This window comes from Rhineura floridana, chromosome 10, assembly GCF_030035675.1.
Source record: "Rhineura floridana isolate rRhiFlo1 chromosome 10, rRhiFlo1.hap2, whole genome shotgun sequence".
NCBI lineage: Eukaryota > Metazoa > Chordata > Lepidosauria > Squamata > Rhineuridae > Rhineura > Rhineura floridana.
In genome coordinates, this window is record NC_084489.1 from 53,879,196 (window position 1) to 53,899,797 (window position 20,602).

General features: G+C 42.8%; 1 protein-coding gene across 2 annotated transcripts in view; it reads right to left on the reverse strand.

Annotated features, from left to right (window-relative positions):
• Positions 1-20,602, reverse strand: part of VPS50 (VPS50 subunit of EARP/GARPII complex) — a 137,384-nt gene that overhangs the window by 115,364 nt on the left and 1,418 nt on the right. For both annotated transcript variants that reach the window (XM_061586630.1, XM_061586629.1), the window contains exon 2: positions 18,866-18,934. In XM_061586630.1, the coding sequence (XP_061442614.1) occupies positions 18,866-18,934 (69 nt within the window). The remainder of the gene's footprint in view (positions 1-18,865; positions 18,935-20,602) is intronic.

Below are 20,602 nucleotides of genomic sequence, written 5' to 3' on the forward strand. Positions count from 1 at the left end.
GTTTGGCTTAGCATTACATCTGAATGTGGGCTGTTGGTTTATCTCACTCCAGACAAACCACAAGTTGCACCCAAGGTTTATTCTAAGACTTACCAGTACAGAACAGCAGCATAGCAGCAGTAGAACCAGATAAAGAACAAAGTAGATGCAGTATCTACTCCAGGAAACTGTACATTTGCTCATTTGCACTAAGCCATGGTTTGGCTTAGAGTTATGTGCAAACTGGACCACTGAGATCTCAATATTTGGAACAGAAATGAAAGATATAACCCACTCGTCAACTATCCTATGTATTGTAAGAATCATATACAGAAAATAAAAAATGGTGACAAGAGAACAGGACTTCTCAGTGGTAGCCTCTTGCTTACGGAATGCTCTCCCTACAGAGGCACACCTGGAGCCATCATTATTTATCTTTAGGCATCAGGCAAAAACATTCCTCTTGTCCCAGGCATTCGGCTATTAATTTTTTGGAGGGCTTTTTTGATGTTGTGGCCTCTTTTAGAGGGTGGGTTATTCCACCATCTATGTATTTTTAAAAACTTTTTATTTGTGCTAGTTTTATACTGGTTTTTAATTTTTATCATATGTCACTTTGATGCTATGTTCATTTTTATAAATAAATAATAAAGATATAAAATGAAAGTTGTAGAGACGATTAGACATCCTTAACTGAATAGAGTAAAGAAGCTAAATAAATGTTGCTTTGAACAATGTTTATATGCTGCTACTTTGTAGAACTGGATTTCTAGGCTTTTGGCGTAGTACAAATGGAATGTTCCCAATCTTCTAACCATGATCAGAAGATCAGAAGTGGCCCACCTGTTTGCACACTCCTTTTTCCTTCATGCAAATTCTCTTTACCTAGCCATGATCAGCTTTCATTTACACCAATCTTAACATGAACCACAGTCAGCTCAAACCAGAGTTTGCAAGCCCGCTTCTAGCCACGGTGGTAAATTCTGGTTTGGACCCAGCCACGATTACAATTGATATCACTGCAAATCTAACGCTAAACAATGGTTGGTTCCAAAAAGGACAGGGAGAGGGGGAAATCTGCAATGGGAGGAGGAGGACGAGGCATAGAAACCCAAAGAAGATAAACACTGGCATTATGGAAGAGGCAGCTCTGTTCAATGCAACAAAAGAAAACAGGTATCCCCAAAATAATTCCCTCACCCGACTGCTATGACAAGCAGGTGCACAGGCATTGTCATTTTCAAACAAAAAATGCAGTGCCCGCACACCCATTCATCAAAATAATTTGGGCCACGAAGGCCCAATGCCGATGTAACTTTCCTGATCTTGGAAACTGGGCTCGTATAATTCCTCTTTCTCCTTCCTGTTAGAATTCTACCGCTTCCCCCCAAGACAGGAGTCTTAACTTTAGACCAATTGAAGATGCACAACACAGACAGACGTGTGTGTTTATGTTAGCGTGAGGGACAGAGTTGACAGGATTCACAACATGTTCTCTTGTCCTGTAGACAGTGCTGAAGCTCTGTCTGCAGGAGACAGCACAATAGAACTAAGCTAGAAACTGTGCTTCAAAGCACAGGCACACGAGAAGTCACAATTTTCTTTTACAAGAACAACTCATTAGTTATTTCTAAAGACCCAAGAAACCAGGCAATTTCTTTGCAGAACTAACAGTCTGGGGATTCAGGGGGATGCTTATGTTCTTTTCTCCTCTCTCTGATGCTTTGTTTCTATAGCCGGGAAACCCGAAGGCAGTTTATCTCATCCCTTTTTTCTTTTCTTTTTACCTCTCCCTCCCTCCCGAGCCTGAAAGGCTGGAAGGGGGACCAGCAGCCACTGCAGCATGGGCCTCAGTTTCCTTTCTCTCTGATCTGGCTGTAGCAGACACAGGAAAGATTAAAAAACACACAAGGGGCAGAGGAGAAGAGAAAAAAGGGGCCAAACAGAACAGAGGAAGGGAGCCTCCCTCCCTGAAAACATTAAGTTGTAAATTGCCCAAGAAGACAACTAAATGAACTGTAACTATTCAAGTGGTGTTTTCCAAAGAAATGGAGGCTTAATTTTATTGCGGGGGAGAGATTCAGAAGTGCTTTTGATTCAATTGCACATTACCAGAAATGTTTTTTTTTTTAAAAGAGAGAGAGCAAATTCATATAATTGTCGACTGGTGTGTTAATGCATTTTTTATGCATCATCTAAATTTCAGAATTAAACAAAAGTACTCCTCTGAAATACTCTGCGGGCAGGTTCAGACTTTGGCCACCCCAATTAGTTTTATTAATGTGCCATCTTGTGGAGAGTCTATGAAATGACAGTTTTAACAAGCAGTTCTAACATTTTGATTTCTAAACATGAACCTTAAATGAGGTTCAGCTCTGCAGATTAAACTTTTCTAAAAATCCTAGTGTTAGCAACTCCTATTATAGTACGGTAATTTCTGGTGGAGTGAAAATCCATGGGCCACAAATCCTACAAATGCACAAAAATCTAACAATAGCAGGGAAAGGAAACCACTCGATTCCAACAGGATATAGAGAACATCACCTTTAAATAAACCCCCATATATCACCCAAGAGCTCTTCAGCATCCCACAAGATCATGTCTATTTTAACACAGAGGCTAATGAAATGTGTACACCACTGAATAAGGTGAACAGAGATCTGCGTGGTTTTTTTAAAAAAATCATATTTTAATTTTAGCTTTATTGTAACTTAAATTACATTAAGTTTTTTTCCTCTGTTTTAAAAAGAAATCTACATTTAAATTTCAAACCTGTGAATAGCTGTTCCATCAGGCTGCAGAGCAGAGAGAAGTAGGGATACCAGCAACGTTTGGCTTATCTTCTCCTTGTACTGTTTACCTTCTAGTTGGCATTATAAGAAATGTGTAACCAACACCTAGCGCTTGACTCTGCTTCCCCGCTTCTCCCTCCCAATTCTTTTTCCTTTTTGGTCACGTCTTTTAGATTATAAACCTAAGGGCAGGGGCTAACTTATTACAGATCTTACATAAACCACTTAGGCTGAAATCCAATACCTGTCTACTCAGAAGTAAGCTCCACTGGGTTCAATAAAACTTACTCCCAGGTAAGTGTGTACTAGACTGCAGCCTTAGAGGCCTTTTTCAGCTGAAGAACATGGTAAAAATGTTCCAAATAAATAAAATACATTTATGACCCAACCCACCACAACAGCATAGAATTTACAGTACTTCCCATCTCATGGGTAAATAATATTTTGCTTAGTAACTACCAGCTATTGCTTCTAGAAAGTTCTGGATCCTTACAGCCCAATCCTATGCATATTTACTTGGAAGTAAACCCCACTTTGTTCAACAGGACTTCCTTACATACAAGTACGCATATAATTACAGCCTTAGCCTTGGAGGAAGTGATCTTGCTTAGTATTTTTACATACACTGCATGATCAAAGATTTTTCATTATGCTCTTAGGTCAAACAACTCCATTTATTCGAAAGCAAATATGCTTTGTTTCTTATAGCAACCAAGTAATATGCATGCTTGTTGTTAAGGAATTGGGAAAGTTGATTTACATCAATTAATGATTTAAACAGGTCAGTCTTGATGATTTGACTCACATATTTAAAAATCAATACGTCTGGTAAGTTCCATTCAAAGTATGAGATATTACCACTCCAGCACCCAATATGATACAAACCCCATGTAGCTGTAGCCTTGTTGAGTTGTTCAGTATTTCTGAGTACTAAATGCATGAACCTCCTCTAGGATGCACACCTTAACGTGGTGAGGGGGTTTTAGAGTGTCAAAGAAGCTGAGAGCAATGCCGTCAGGAGTCTAGACCAAGAGGCTAGGCTCCTAGCAGGGGCACCCAAGGCGGAATGGTCAAAGCTGAGACACCAGACTAAGATGCATCCAAACTCAAAGGAACGCAATGGTAAACCACCTCTGAATACCTTTTACCATGAAAACCCTATGAATAGACTATCCAAAATGCAACCCGAGAAAGTGCTGGACGATGAGGAGGAAAACCCCAGATCAGATGACACTCAGTGAGTTACTGGGGAAGAACAATGAACAATACAAGTAGCGCTGTGACTAATGATGCCACTGGGTCAAAGCCAAAAGGAAGCCCAGAGGCTGATGTGCAAAGATGTGAAAGGAGAGTCTGGAGTTGTACTATGTACACAACAGGAACATGGAATGTGAGAAGCATGAACCAGGGAAAGTCAGAAATTGTCAAGCAAGAAATGGAACATATCAACATTGCAATACTTGGCATGAGTGAATTAAAATGGACAGGAATGGGACATTTTCAATCAGGCAACTACAAAATATTTTATGCAGGAAATGATAAACCAAGAAGAAACAGGGTTGCTCTAATAGTGAGAAGTGATGTAGCAGAAGCAGTTAGAAGCTATAATGCAAAGTCTGAGCGAGTGATATCAATGAGACTTAACAGGAAACCTATCAACATAACCATCATCCAAGTCTATGCTCCAACGGCAAACACAGAAGAAGAGGAAATGGAGAGTTTTAATGCAGAAGTAGAGAAAGAAATTGATCACACACCAAAACAAGATGTGCTGATAATCAGGGGGGATTGGAATGCAAAAGTAGGGAACAGAGAAGAACTAGGACTTGTGGGAAAATGGGGCTTGGGAGATAGAAATGAAGCAGGAGAAAGACTTATTGAATTGTGTGAAGCCAATAATTTGTTTCTTGTGAACACATTTTTTGGGCAACCAAAAAGACAACCATACACGTGGACATCACTAAATGGTCAATACAGGAATCAAATTAATTTTATAATTGGTAGCAGAAGATGGAGAAATTCCATACTTTCTGCGAAAACAAGACCAGGAACACACTGGTACAGATAATGAACTGTCGTATCAAAAATCAGAGTAAAGAAATTGATCACACACCAAAACAAGATGTGCTGATAATCATGGGGGATGGAATGCAAAAGTAGGGAACAGAGAAGAACTAGGAAATGTGGGAAAATGGGGCTCAGGAGACAGAAATGAAGCAGGAGAAAGACTTGTTGAATTCTGTGAAGCCAATAATTTGTTTCTTGCAAACACATTTTTTGAGCAACCGTAAAGACAACAGTACACATGGACATCACCAAATGGTCAATATAGGAATCAAATTGATTATATAATTGGTAGAAGAAGATGGAGAAGTTCCATACTTTTTGCAAAAACAAGACCAGGAGCAGACTGCGGTACAGATAATGAACTGGTAATATTGAAAATCAGAGTAAAGCTAAAGAACATCAACAATGCAATCATAATGCCAAAATACAATTTAAATAACATCCAGAAGAATATAAAGATCAAATAAGCAACAGATTTGAGGCTTTAAACATAGTTGACAGAGAAGCAGAAGAACTATGGAGTGAAGTCAGAGACATTATCTGGGTAGAATGCAAAAAAACAATACCTCTAGTTAAAAAGAGAGAAAGACCTCAATGGATGACTGAAGAAACTTTTAAAATGGTTAAAGATAAAAGGAAAGCAAAAGGAGATACAAACATGGTTAGAACCCTAGATGCAACTATACAGCGACTAGTACATAGGGACAAAGAAAACTATTACAATAGTTATTATATAGAAATAGAAGACGACAACAAAAAGGGTAGAACAAGAGGCCTGTTCCAAAAGATTAGAGAAATGAAAGGGAAATTTAAACCAAGAGTAGGGATGCTGAATAATCAACAGGGGACCACACTGACTGACCAAGATGAAATAAAAGGAAAATGGAAGCAATACACTGAAGAACTCTATAAAAGAGATGCAAGGATGACGGATTCCTTCATGGAGGAACCATATGATGAAGAACCAGAAATGTTAGAATGTGAGGTGAAAGCTGCTCTTAAAATACTTGGAAAAAACAAATAACCAGGAACCAATGGCATACCAATAGAGTTGCTACAAGCTATTGAGATGGAATTTGTCCAAATTTTGACAAAAATCTGTCAACAAATATGGAAAAGAAAACAATGGCCCACAGACTGAAACCATTCAATATACATTGCAACTCCAAAGAAAGATTATCCCAGGGAATGCAGTAATTATCGAACTATTGCCTTGATATCCCATGCAAGTAAAGTAATCCTCAAGATTCTACAACAAAGGCTCTTACCGTATATGGAGTGAGATATGCCAGATATCCAATCTGGATTCAGAAAGAGAAGAGGCACCAGAGATCATATTGCAAGCATACGTTGGATAATGGAACGGACCAAGGAATTTCAGAAGAAAATCACCCTGTGCTTTATAGATTACAGCAAAGCCTTTGACTGTGTAGATCATGAAAAACTATGGAATGCTTTAAAAGAAATGGGGGTGCCACAGCATCTGACTGTCCTGATGCACAACCTATACTCTGCACAAGAGGCTACTGTAAGGACAGAATATAGAGAAACTGATTGGTTCCCCATCAGGAAGGGTGTGAGACAGGGGTGTATTTTATCACCCTATTGGTTTAATCTGTACGCAGAACATATCATACGGAAAGCGGGATTGGACCAAGATGGAGGAGGTGTGAAAATTGGTGGGAGAAATATCAACAATTTAAGATATGCAGATAATACCATACTACTAACAGAAACCAGTAATGATTTGAAACGAATGCTGATGGAAGTTCAAGAGGAAAGCACAAAAGCAGGACTACAGCTAAACATCAAAAAGACTAAAGTAATGACAACAGAATATTTATGTAACTTTAAAGTTGACAATGAGGACATTGAACTTGTCAAGGATCATCAATATCTCGGCACAGTCATTAACCAAAATGGAGACAATAGTCAAGAAATCAGAAGAAGGCTAGGACTGGGGAGGGCAGGTATGAGAGAACTAGAAAAGGTCCTCAAATGCAAAGATGTATCACTGAACACTAAAGTCACGATCATTCAGACCATGGTATTCCCGATCTCTATGTATGGTTTTTTTTTAATTGAAATGTAATTATATATTTTTATTGGTTGTACACCGCCCAGAGAGCTTTGCTATGGGCAGTATAAAAATTGAATTAAATAAATAAATAAATAAAATGTATGGATGTGAAAGTTGGACAGTGAAAAAAGCGGATAAGAGAAAAATCAACTCATTTGAAATGTGGTGGAGGAGGAGAGCTTTGTGCATACCATGGACTGCAAAAAAGACAAATAATTGGGTGTTAGAACAAATTAAACCAGAACTGTCACTAGAAGCTAAAATGATGGAACTGAGGTTATCATACTTTGGACACATCATGAGAGGACCTGATTCACTAGAAAAGACAATAATGCTGGGAAAAACAGCAGGGAGTAGAAAAAGAGGAAGGCCAAACACGAGATGGATTGATTCCATAAAGGAAGCCACAGACCTGAACTTACAAGATCTGAACAGGGTGGTTCATGACAAATGCTCTTGAAGGTCACTGATTCATAGGGTTGCCATAAGTCATAATCGACTTGAAGGCACATAACAACAAAGTCCAGCAATATCTGGAGGGCTATCTGTTGCCTATCCCTGCTCTACATAATGCCATACCTGAAGATGGCAAGCTGAAATCATGGAGAGTGGGAGCGCATGTACTCCCAAGCTAGAACAAGGAAGATACCTTATTAACCTACAAGACCAATCCCATCACAGGCCAATAATGGCACACATATGTTTCTGTTGTGTTTACGCTGAACCTCAAAACAACATTGTATGTTTCCATCACAGTGAATTACCTTGGTAATCTCCAGTATACACATGAAAGTGGCTCTTTTTTTGGCTTTGTTATTTACTAGCTTTTGCATGTCTTCGAGCATTAGCACCCTCACAGGTGAGCACGTAAACAAACAAACAAACTCCATTAATATTTACAGGACACCCTCTGATCTAACCAAACTCTGCAAGCATTTAAATAACAATCCTCAGGGATTCTTAGCACCACGGGCGCACAAAGAGGCCTGCTGATAAAGTTAACAATTCCCTTCTTTCGTTTTAGGTAGAAGTTTTAGCTTTATCAGACAGCCAGTGTGGTGTAGTGGTTAAGGTGTTGGACTAAGACCTGGGAGACCAGGGTTCGAATCCCCACACAGCCACGAAGCTCACTGGGTGACCTTGGGCCAGTCACTACCTCTCAGCCTCAGAGGAAGGCAATGGTAAACCACCTCTGAATACTGCTTACCATGAAAACCCTATTCATAGGGTTGCCATAAGTCAGAATCGACTTGAAGGCAGTCCCTTTCCATTTTTATTATTATTATTATTATTTATTAAATTTATATACCGCCCGACTAGCGATAGCTCTCTGGGCGGTGAACATAAAATAGTATAAAAATACAATGAATAACAGAATAATATTAAAATACAATCAACAATACAATAAACATTATTAAAATTAGATCAATGTAACTTAAAATGCTTCAGAGAATAGGAAGGTTTTGACCTGGCGCCGGAAGGAAAGCAGAGTCGGCGCCAGGCGTACTTCCTCAGGGAGACTGTTCCATAGTTCGGGGGCCACCACTGAGAAGGCCCTAGATCTTGTCATCACCCTCCGGGCCTCCCTGTGAGTTGGAACCCGGAGGAGGGCCTTCGTAGCAGAACGTAGTGCACGGGCCGGTTCATATCGGAAGAGGCGTTCCGCAAGGTATCGTGGTCCCGCACCGTATAAGGCTTTATAGGTTAATACCAACACTTTGAATCTAGCCCGGAAACATATTGGCAACCAGTGCAAGCTGGCCAGAACAGGTGTTATATGCTCGGACCGCTTGGTCCTTGTCAGCAATCTGGCCGCCGCATTTTGCACTAGTTGTAGCTTCCGAACTGTCTTCAAAGGTAGCCCTACGTAAAGCGCATTACAGTAATCCAAACGTGAGGTTACCAGAGCATGTACCACTGATGTAAGGTCCTCTTTACTCAAATAGGGACGTAGCTGGGCTACCAACCGAAGTTGGTAAAACGCATTCCTAACCACCGAGGCTACTTGAGCCTCAAGTGAGAGGGAAGAGTCTAAAAAGACTCCCAGACTACGAACCCGGTCCTTTAGGGGGAGTGTAACCCCGTCCAGGACAGGGTATATATCCACCATCTGATCAGAGAACCCGTCCACCAACAGCATCTCAGTCTTGTCTGGATTGAGCTTCAGTTTGTTAACTCTCATCCAGTCCATTGTCGAGGCCAGGCAACGGTTCAGCAAATCGACAGCCTCACCTGAAGAAGATGAAAAGGAGAAGTAGAGCTGCGTGTCATCAGCATACTGATGACAACGCACTCCAAAACTCCTGATGACCTCTCCCAACGGCTTCATGTAGATATTAAAAAGCAGGGGGGACAAAACTGACCCCTGCGGGACCCCATATTGGAGAGCCCGCGGTGTCGAGCAATGTTCCCCAAGCACTACCTTCTGGAGACGACCCGCCAAGTAGGAGCGGAACCACTGCCAAGCAGTACCTCCAACTCCCAACTCCGCGAGCCTCTCCAGAAGGATACCATGGTCGATGGTATCAAAAGCCGCTGAGAGATCAAGGAGAATCAACAGAGTTACACTCCCTCTGTCTCTTTCCCGACATAGGTCATCGTACAGGGCGACCAAGGCTGTCTCAGTGCCAAAACCGGGCCTAAAACCCGATTGAAATGGATCTAGATAATCAGTTTCATCCAATAGCGCCTGGAGCTGGCCAGCAACCACCCGTTCCAAGACCTTGCCCAGGAATGGAACATTCGCCACTGGCCTGTAGCTGTTAAAATTGTCTGGGTCCAAGGAAGGCTTTTTCAGGAGTGGTCTCACCACTGCCTCTTTCAGACAGCCCGGGACCACTCCCTCTCGTAAAGAGGCATTTATCACTTCCTTGGCCCAGCTACCTGTTCCATTCCTGCTAGTTTTTATCAGCCAGGAGGGGCAAGGATCCAGTACCGAAGTGGTTGCACGTACCTGTCCAAGCACCTTGTCCACGTCCTCGAGTTGAACCAACTGAAGCTCATCCAACAAAACAGGACAAGACTGTGCTCCGGACACCTCACTAGGATCTACTGCTATAACTTGAGAGTCTAGGTCCCGGCGGATACATGAGATCTTATTCTGGAAGTGATCGGCAAACTGATTACAGCGGGCCTCCGATGATTCCACCCTGTCCGGAGGATTTGAATGGAGAAGCCCCCGGACAACTCGAAAGAGCTCCGCAGGGCGGCAAAGAGATGATTTAATAGTGGCAGCAAAATGATGTTTTTTAGCTGCCTTCACTGCTCCTACATAGAGCTTAGTCGAAGCACTAACCAGCGCATAATTGTATCCGTCGGGAGTTCGTCTCCATTTCCGCTCAAGCCTCCTCCTATCTTGCTTCATCGCTCTCAGCTCCGGAGTATACCATGGAGCTGTATGAGCTCTACACAGGAGAGGGCGTGCAGGAGCGATCGTGTTTACAGCCCGGGTCATCTCCGTATTCCACAGAGCGACCAGGGCTTCAGCAGGAGCGCCAGTCCTATCAGCCGGAAAATCCCCCAGAGCCCTTTGAAAACCTTCAGGATCCATTAGTCTCCGGGGGCGGACCATTTTAATAGGTCCCCCACCCTTGCAGAGGGAAGAGGTTACTGAAAGTCTAAACTTCAGCAAGCAGTGGTCTGTCCATGACAAAGGGAGTGTTGTAAAACTCCCCACATCCAGATCACTTTCCCCATGCTCAGTAGCAAAAACAAGGTCTAGAGTGTGCCCCGATACATGTGTTGGACCACTAACATATTGAGACAGCCCCATGGCTGTCATGGAAGCCATGAAGTCCTGAGCCGCGCCAGACAAAGTGGTCTCGGCATGAATGTTGAAATCCCCCAGTACTATTAGTCTGGGGGACCTCAACAATATATCTGAGACCACTTCCGCCAGCTCAGTTAGGGAAGCCATTGGGCAGCAAGGTGGGCGGTACACCAAAAGGATTCCCAGCCTGTCCCTCTGGCCCAACACAAGGTGTAAACACTCCAGGCCAGTAACTGAATGAACATGGTGCTTGGTGAGTGAGATGGAACTCTTATAGACGACAGCAACTCCCCGACCCTCAGATCTACCATGATGCTGGACCAGGTACCCCGGTGGGCAGAGCTGAGAGAGACCAACTCCTCCCTGCTCACCCACCCAGGTCTCGGTTATACATGCCAGATCGGCTGCCTCATCCACAATCAAATCGTGGACGAGGGAGGTTTTATTATATACCGATCTGGCATTTAATAACAGCAACTGGAGATCTGAGAGTTGGCTGATAGGACTACCAACGACCTTGCGGGTGTGGGAAGGACCGGAACAAGGCACAGCCACAACATGTCTGGACCGCGTTCCCCTTACCTGGCACGTCCTTCTCACAGCGCCATACCTTCCTTTGCCCGTCACTACGGCAATTGGGGCCCCCTCAAGTCTCCCCGCCTGATGGATAAAACTCTCTCTGAAGCACATAATACAACTAAAATATACAACAATTAAACGTATAAAAACAGCTATATATACAGCCATATATACAGCATATAAACAAACATATATTCATATAATCAGGCACTCATTCATCTTAAATTGCATCAACACACCAACAAAAAGTAAAAAAAAAGAAAAAGAAAGGAGCAGCACAGCAGCAGCAGCCTCTCCTTCCCTTGGGGCGATGCTTTCTTTCTCCTGCAGGGCCTGGGCCTCCCAGGCCACCTCAGCCAGCCGGCTTATGTATCCCTCCAAAGAGGGACAGGTGGTAAGAATCAGTCCTGGCTGGCTGGGTACCTGGGGCCTGGTCCTGCCAGGCAGAAGTCCCTCTGGGAAGGGTGGTGGAGGTGGTGGTCCCGCAGCAGCAGCAGCACAGCAGCAGCAGCCTCTCCTTCCCTTGGGGCGATGCTTTCTTTCTCCTGCAGGGCCTGGGTCTCCCAGGCCACCTCAGCCAGCCGGCTTATGTATCCCTCCAAAGAGGGACAGGTGGTAAGAATCAGTCCTGGCTGGCTGGGTACCTGGGGCCTGGTCCTGCCAGGCAGAAGTCCCTCTGGGAAGGGTGGTGGAGGTGGTGGTCCCGCAGCAGCAGCAGCACAGCAGCAGCAGCCTCTCCTTCCCTTGGGGCGATGCTTTCTTTCTCCTGCAGGGCCTGGGCCTCCCAGGCCACCTCAGCCAGCCGGCTTATGTATCCCTCCAAAGAGGGACAGGTGGTAAGAATCAGTCCTGGCTGGCTGGGTACCTGGGGCCTGGTCCTGCCAGGCAGAAGTCCCTCTGGGAAGGGTGGTGGAGGTGGTGGTCCCGCAGCAGCAGCAGCAGCAGCCTCTCCTTCCCTTGGGGTGATGCTTTCTTTCTCCTGGTTCATAGCTTTACAAAAGAGTTTATGCCACTTCCATCACAAGTATAATCACAATACAATTCTAAAACCCCATAAAAACATACCATAACAATTTAAGACACAGAATATAATTAAAACCAGAACAAGGTTAAAAAAATGCCCAGCATTACAAGGTCCTACTAAGATCAGAGCACCTCAAAAACTAGCCATTAAAAGAGTGAAAATGTGGGTGTTTTTTAAAGCCTATTTAAAAATCTTGGAGAGAGGGGTCGGTGTTACTTCATATGGGTTCAAATTCCAGAACTCTGGGGCACCTCTGAGAAGTTGTTGACAATTCTACTTTCAAAAAGGCTTTCTCTGCAGAGAATTCTATGGGCTTCACAGATCTACAGAACTCAGTGTGGTCCAACTCAGTGAATCTGGGGCACCCAAATTAAAAACTAGTTTAGCCATGAACTCACATTTTTAGTTGTAGGAAAAATGCACTCTGCCAAAGGTACACAAGCAGCCTTCCAAATTTAAAAAAAAGTGAGGGGGGAGGGGAAATACAGCAAAAAAGAAAAAAGAAACAAATTGGCAGGCAATCAACCATGACAAAGCCAGAATATGTTCAAGCCATGCAATATCATGGATACTAACCAACTGATGCCCACATAACCACAACACTCATTCAACCCACACACACAAATGTGCTTGCTGAAGCAATAGCTGAAGCTTTTTGCCATCAACTACAATTAGCAGTCCCATTGCTGGGAAACAATGATTTACAGACAAGAACACTTGTTTGCTAGTGTGACATAATCTAGGTGGATTAGCTTTGTCTGCACATTCTGCCCAGGATGACATTGTCGGGAACGGCCGAAAGAGTTACAGTTTTCTGAATTAAAAAAAAACCTGTGACCTCAAAATGCCTTTTACAGGCAAAGATTATTTGTCAAGCATATCCGCTTCTGTTTCCAAGTCTCCCAAAGAGAGAGCCTACAGACAGTTGATACATTTCCCTATCAATTTCGGTTGCGTGTATTTTCTTCCAAAGCAGCATTATCACTTTTAATTACAAAAGTAATAGCATAAAAACCTATAGCATAAAAAGCAATAAACCACCACCACCATCCAAAAAAGAAAAGAAAAAAGGTACATGGGGAAAATAGATCAGCCAGCGGTGATCAAGACAGTATTTTGAAATGAAAGTTATGAGTGATGGAAGTTATGAAACGCTGAGATCCAAAACAAACCAGAAAGAAAGAGAAAGAAAGAAAGAAGTTGGCTTTAGAGCCAGTTAACCCCGAGAGGGTTTTTTTTCCCCTCAGCATGTCTCATCCTCTTTAAACAAAGCACACACAAATGGGTGACTAATGTAGACCAACAACTCCAACCACATTCCTACTAATATGAAGAAACACTAAGCTGTGGCTTCAGATGGCTTAGCCAAGCAACTTCTTCAGTCTGCTTCCTGCCATCCTTGGAACATGTATGAGTTACTCAACGCCTAAGTAGCTTTCTTGCGCAACTGGATGATAACAAGCATTATGCTTCCTATACTAAATCAGTCAACATAAACCTCACAAGTTAAGGACATTGTGGCCTGACATTTTAATGGGGAAAGAACATATTCCCATGTACATTCAAGGAGCTGGAGGGGCTACCTTCTGCTGATAGAGTGGAGAACCTGTGGCCCTCCCAAATGTTGTTGGGCTCTAACTCCCATCAGATCCAGCCACCATGGCCAATGGTACATAGAACATAGGAAGTTGCCTCATACATAGCCAGACCATCGGTCCATTTAGCTCAGGAGCCGCCAACCCGTTGCCCATGGGTGCCTTGGAGTCCATGAAAGCCTGCAGTGATGCCCCAGCCGGTAGCCCAGATTCAGAGATTTCATTTAAAAACAAAAAAGGAAGTCTCTCACTCTCCTAGAAAGACAGTTGTGGAGCAAAATGTGCAGGTACCCTTCTAAGCAATTTAGGTGAAACAAGCTAGCCTGGCTGCTCCTGCCTGTCAATGTTATAAGCCAATGAATCAAGTAAGAGTTGTGACTGATAAGTGAGTTTTGGACACAATGCAATAGGAATCCCTGGAGTCCTATAAAGCTGCTGTTCTCCCCTCCCTTTTTAGTGCACTTTTCCTTCTTCTGTCTTTTTTTCTAGTTCTTGGAATCTCCACAGTTTACCCTTCCTTTTTCCCTAGCAACCAGGATAAATCTTTCCTGTGCTGGGTTTGTCAGAGATCAGGTAGAGCCTAGAAGTTATGTTCTGAAAATACTGTGACACAGTAAGCGTGGGTAAATGTTAAAGAATCCCTCTCCCCCCAAAAGGCAAATGTGACAACTTGGCAAGCAGGCTTAGGCATGTTTTCTGCTTTGAAGGAATTAAAGACCAGTGACTCATTAAGAATTCACTATATAGTTAACTTGCAGTACTATATGTCTACTCAGAAGTAAGTCTCTTTGTGTTCAATTGGCCTACTTCCAGGCAAGGGCAAGTGAATACAGGATGGCAGCCTAGGCTTTGGTTTAGGGTTGACATTGAGGAAAAACAGACTTCTTGTGCCTTTAACAGCTATATGGCAGGCAGAAATTCAAGAGGTCAAGGCTTTTCTAGCATGGAAATATAATTATAGGAAAAGCTACAGCATGACTACTCTCTACTTTTGTGTCATGCCACCCCCCCCATGGCAGCCATCTTGGGACTGGTGAGAGTGCTTGTAACCCAGCACTCTCTCAAAATCTGAAATGTGCCCTCTAGTCCAAAAAGGTTGGCTATCCTTGATCTAGTTCAGTACTGTCTACACTGAGTGGTAGCAACTCTCCAGGATTTCAGACAGGGATCACTCCCTTGGAACGCCAGGGATTGAACATGGGATCTTCTGCATACAAAGCAGATGTTCTACCACTGAGCTATGGCCCTTCTCCTCAAACGGTCAGGAGTGATGCGAGTTCTAGTCCAGCAACATCTGAAGGGCCAAAGATACTGGTTCATAAAATGGGAATCTTCACATTCCTGCCACCAGTGGACTGCTGTTCTTATGGTCCCAGAGGAAAAATGGAAATGCAAATAAGACAGGATCTCCTCTCTACTGTAGGCTTCTCAAAGTGCCTTGAGGCATTGGGCTCATACTCTCGCCTCCTCCCATGCAGCTGGGAGGAGAACTTTCACTGAGTTTACTTTCAGTTTTAAAGAATACTGGCTTAGTGTTAGATATGAACCACAAATCCTGGTTTAAAACAGAGAATGGATAGTTACTAAATAAGCCAACATCAAACCATGGGTTAAACCATAAGAATATAAGAAGAGCCTGCTGGATCAGGCCATTGGCCCATCTACTCCAGCATGCTCTTCACAGTGGCCAACCAGATGCCTGAAGGAAGCCAGCAGGACCTGCTCTTTCTCCTGCAGTTTCCAGCACATAGTATTCAGAAGCATACCACCCTGTCCCTTGACTGATTGACTGATGAATTAATCAGATTTCTTACCCACCTTTCACCACAAGGGCCCAGGGCCCTTTATAACAGTATAATCAAGAACACATAAAACAGCCTATATAATTATTAAATTGTTTTTAAGATAATATTTTTATTGTTTTATGGCTTGTTTGCTGCATAAATAATAATCTGTACATTTGAAGCAGTATTATACCACTGACTTCCCCCAAGCTGTAGGAACTACAGCTTGTTACAGGTGCTGAGAAGAGACCCTGCTTCCGCTCACCTGGCTACAATTTCCAGAGCTCCCTGGGAAGAGAGCTTGATGGTTAACCTGCTCCAAGAGCTGTCATTCTGTGAGGGGAAAAAGGCCTTCTAACAACACTGAGCACCCTTAACAAACTACAATTCCCAAGATGCTTTGGAGGAAGCCATGACTGTTTAAAGTGTAATGATAGTGCTTTAAATGACTGGGGTGGATGTGGCTTAAGAGTATGTTGTCCCCTTTTTTGCCACTACTTTGCAACTGGCTCTGGTTGGATCTTGAGGTTCTAGTGTTAAAAAAAAGCAAATCTGAAATCTGAAGCAAGCCTGAAATCTGCCTGCCCCTGCTCAAAGCAGCATAGTCAAAAAGAACAAGATTTGTTTATACTTGAAGTCTCAAGACAATACAAGCCTTGCCTTTCGGCTTTCTCAGAATATTTGCCTATTTGCTGTACGGTTCTATCTTTTCTGGCAACTGTTCCAAATTACTACAGTTCAAAGAGGATTTAACTCATTTCTTGCCTTGAAATCCTCCGTTTGATGACATTTTAATGTGCTGTCATGAACTATATCAGGTTTTATCATATCTGTACACCAAAAGATATGAATAGAAAACAAAAGATCATGACAAGAGGGAGGCCAACCCAGCCCTGTCCATCAGCAACTGAAGGAATGCTTGCAGGGAGCTTGCTTTACCCCTTCCTGCTAGAAAAAAACACTTATAAGAACTTTGAGTTTGCTGTTTTACCCTCCTCCCTCCAATCTTTTTTCCCTTTTGTGTCATGTATTTTAGATACTAAGCCTGTGGGCAGGAACTATGTTCTTATTGATTGTTCCAAGATGCTCTGGAAGTCTTTTTCAGCTGAAGAGCCGGTAAAATACTGTATTGTTACACCAGATGAAAACTGAAGGCAGCAAAGACCAAGTTGCCGTGATTCAGAAATTCTACATGATCTGATAAACTCCTGTTGATTTCAGGAAAGAGTGGAATGAGTATCAGAATGTCCATTTTAAACGGATCAAAGGCCCCAAGCTTCTTAGAAATTATACCCATCCAGGTCAGTGGTTCAACTTGCACAGTACTGTTCATTAAGATTCACAGCAGCTTTGCAAGAATTCAGACAGAGATATCTCTTGCAGCCCTACACACTGGAGATTGTACATGAGACCTTAAATATACATAAGATGCGCTTTGCCACTGAACCAGAACCCTTCCTGCTCACAGTCACTCAAGTATTCATGCACGCACAGGCAGGCATGAGGATTCTCTGACATAAAAGAAAATAACTAGAGACACAAAGACGTCCAAAGAACTCCTACTTGCCACCCAGGGCTCCTAGTGAGGGGAAGGGCAGGATATAAATAAATGAAGTCACATATTGTTCTTCTCAAGGCCAGCACAGGTAGTAAGTGCCAACAGGACTGTAGCCAAAACAGGATCCACACAGAATTAAAAAGAGGAATCAATATGCTTGGAAGAATCCCTTTGACAGAAAAAAAAACTTTAAAGGGGGAAGGAGGGAATATATAAGGCCAAAGGGGGGGGGAGGGGGTCAAGGACCACTGAGTATGCTGTGTGTCTGTTGTAGGAAGGGTGGAAAGCCAGTGAGGAGGGGAAATAGATTATGTTCTAGAACTGGGCATGGCTGGCTAGAACACTGAACAGAAGCACTCCACACAGCAACACTTTGTTGCAGATCCCACTTGTATGGTCACTAATGTATGTATACATCTTGAACAGGGAACCATAGAACAAGGCACAGAACAAGCCTCTGTCCCTCTCACCAAAGGCAAGCAAAAATAGAAGCAGGGATTTATTTATACCGAAGGCACAGACTCGTACCTCACTTTATAGTCCAAGGTCTTTCTACGCAACTCACATAAGAATAAAAATAAGCATCAAACGGTTAAGAAACTAGCAGCACTAAAGCAGCTTCAGCATAACACAGAATCAAAAGATCTCAAATATGGAACTCTAAAGAGTCTGAGCAAATACAAACATCTTCACTGATGCTTAAAAAACATCAAACTCAATGGCAGGAAAGTCACCCTATTGGGTACCACAACAAAGAAAGTCCTATCCACTGTCATCTCCCAAAGGGAGTGGGGGGGAGAGACTGGGAGAAGAACCTCAGAACTGGGGAGGGGGGCATGCATTTGAGAAGAAACATTTTCTCTTGTTCTTCCTCCTTTGTGCAAATGGCCACAGAAGGTTTATCCATTCACCAAATGTACAGTCTTTGCTGCAAGCCTTGAGGCAGCTCATAATTAAAAAAACACCACGACAGTATAATGTCCTCAATTTAACCAACAACCTCAAGAACAGCTCACTGCCCCTCAACTCAGTGAGACAAACGGAGCCCAAGAGAACCACAAAATGACAGCATGCGCTGGATCGTCTGCTAAAATATGGTTTCTTTAAGAAAAAATAAATACAGGGGATGAAACAGGACGTTGCAAAGAGCAGATAAAGTTCAGAGAGGCTACCTGTGACTAAAAATGCATCCTTTTAAGTTACTGGGGAAACCTTTTTCCCTTGTTTACACAACCCACCAAAGGTAGGGCCAAATTAATATAGACAATGGAGAATATGCATGGGAGCAGAAGGACATGTGTTAGGGAAGACACAGGGGGCTCAACAACTACACAGACACCTGCTAATACTTCATGTTAGCCCAGAAGCATGAAACTGACCAGAAAAGATGCAAAAGCCGCTATCATCAACTTACTTTAAAGAGACACAACCAGGACTCACAAAGCATACTAGGCCAGCTAGCATTATTCCACTGGTCAGATTCTGCCCTGAGGCAACCAGTTGCAAATCATAAATGTGATTGTTGCTTACTCAAAGTGCAAGTACAAAAGAGTGTAAGATGACAGAAACAACAACACACAACAGCTAATAAAATGTACTTCACAATCACAGTACCTAGTAGGATATATTTCATCATACCTTGCTTGGAATTCGGAAGTTCTCAAGGGGGCTCAGATCATGAATATTCTCCTGAGGACTTTTCAGACCCTTAAAGGGGGGAAAAGACATTGTAGGTAATACAGTCTGCATTCTCCACAGTTAAGTTACTCTCATGCAAGACTAAGCACAAGACAGTTCTATCCAATCTGCATTAGACAAACACATTTGTGAACCAGTTGTAGATATACTTCCAACTATCCCTGTGAGTAGAGAGCCAGTGTGGCGTAGTGGTTAAGGTGCTGGACTATGACCTGGTAGACCAGGGTTCGAATCCCCACAGCCATGAAACTCACTGGGTGACCTTGCGCCAGTCACTGCCTCTCAGCCTCAGAGGAAGGCAATGGTAAACCCCCTCTGGATACCGCTTACCATGAAAACCCTATTCATAGGGTCACCATAAGTCGGAATCGACTTGAAGGCAGTACATGCATGCATCCCTGTGAGTAAGTTTGGAGAATAACCTGTGTCAGATATTTATTAGAGCCATTGACAACCTGGTGCCCTCCAAATATTTTGGACCATAACTCTCATCAGCCCCAGCCAGCACAGCCATGGTTGCTCAGAGCTGATGGGAGCTAGAGTCCAAATATATGGAGGACATCAGGTTGAAAAAGGTCAATTTACTAGCACAATGTAGTAAAAGAACTGAAGTTTTCTGACAAATGACCACTATGTATGGTACCAGGTCATCTCTCCTAACAATAACACACTTAAAAGTTAGATGAAAACACAATGGACACTGTTGCATTAATCAGAAAATTAATGGTATAACAAGATTCACAAAGATTAAATGCTGCCTAAATAAAAGTGGGTGCCAATTAGCTGCTAGGCAAGGTTCAATGTGCTGGTATTAGGGTACAAAGCCCTATACAGCTTGGGATCAGGATACCTAAAGATTATCTCATCTCCTACATACCCAACCAATCACTGTGTTCTGCAGAAAAGGGCATCCTGCAGATGCCATCTTATTAGGACGTCCATTCTGCACAGCATCAGAATTGGGCCCTGACGGCACTTACTCTTTAAAACTACCTCCTATTATATAACATTCAGGTGCCTTCTCTATTGTCTTTTCAGTGCCTGCTAAAGACATTCCTTTTTCAACAAGCCTTTTAAATACTATTATTGTTATTATTTACATTTATATCCCACCTTTCTTTTCATGATAGAAACCCAACACGGCTTACATATGGTTCCCAGGCAGTCTCTCGTCCAGGCACTGACCAGACCTGACCCTGCTTAGCTTCAGTAGGGAGCTGGCCTTATATGCCTTCAGACCATAGTCTAGAGACCTTCAACACAGAATTGGTATCTGCACTGGATTTGAATTGATTCTATGTATGTGCCGTTATTATTTTAAACAGTTTTTTTTAATATATAATTGAATTTTTTAATATCGTTTTTATGTATGCAATTTTTTAAACTGTTTTTATGTATGTAACTGTTTATATCCAAAAATAATGGATAGGTGCAAACCCTTTGGAGAAGGAGCTCCTAGACTTTGCCATAGCAAACTTTTATTCACATCCAAAACTAAATTTGAGACTTCCTAAGTACAATTAAGGCAAGACAAATCAGCTGATAAGAGATCAGATCAACAAAGGGATAGAAAATATAAGCCAAGTGGTTCCATGGCATCATTTCAGATTCCCTAGCAATGATCTTGAGGGAGGGGAGAAGAAAACTTGGGGGAGGGGGAATGCAGAATTTTCCCAC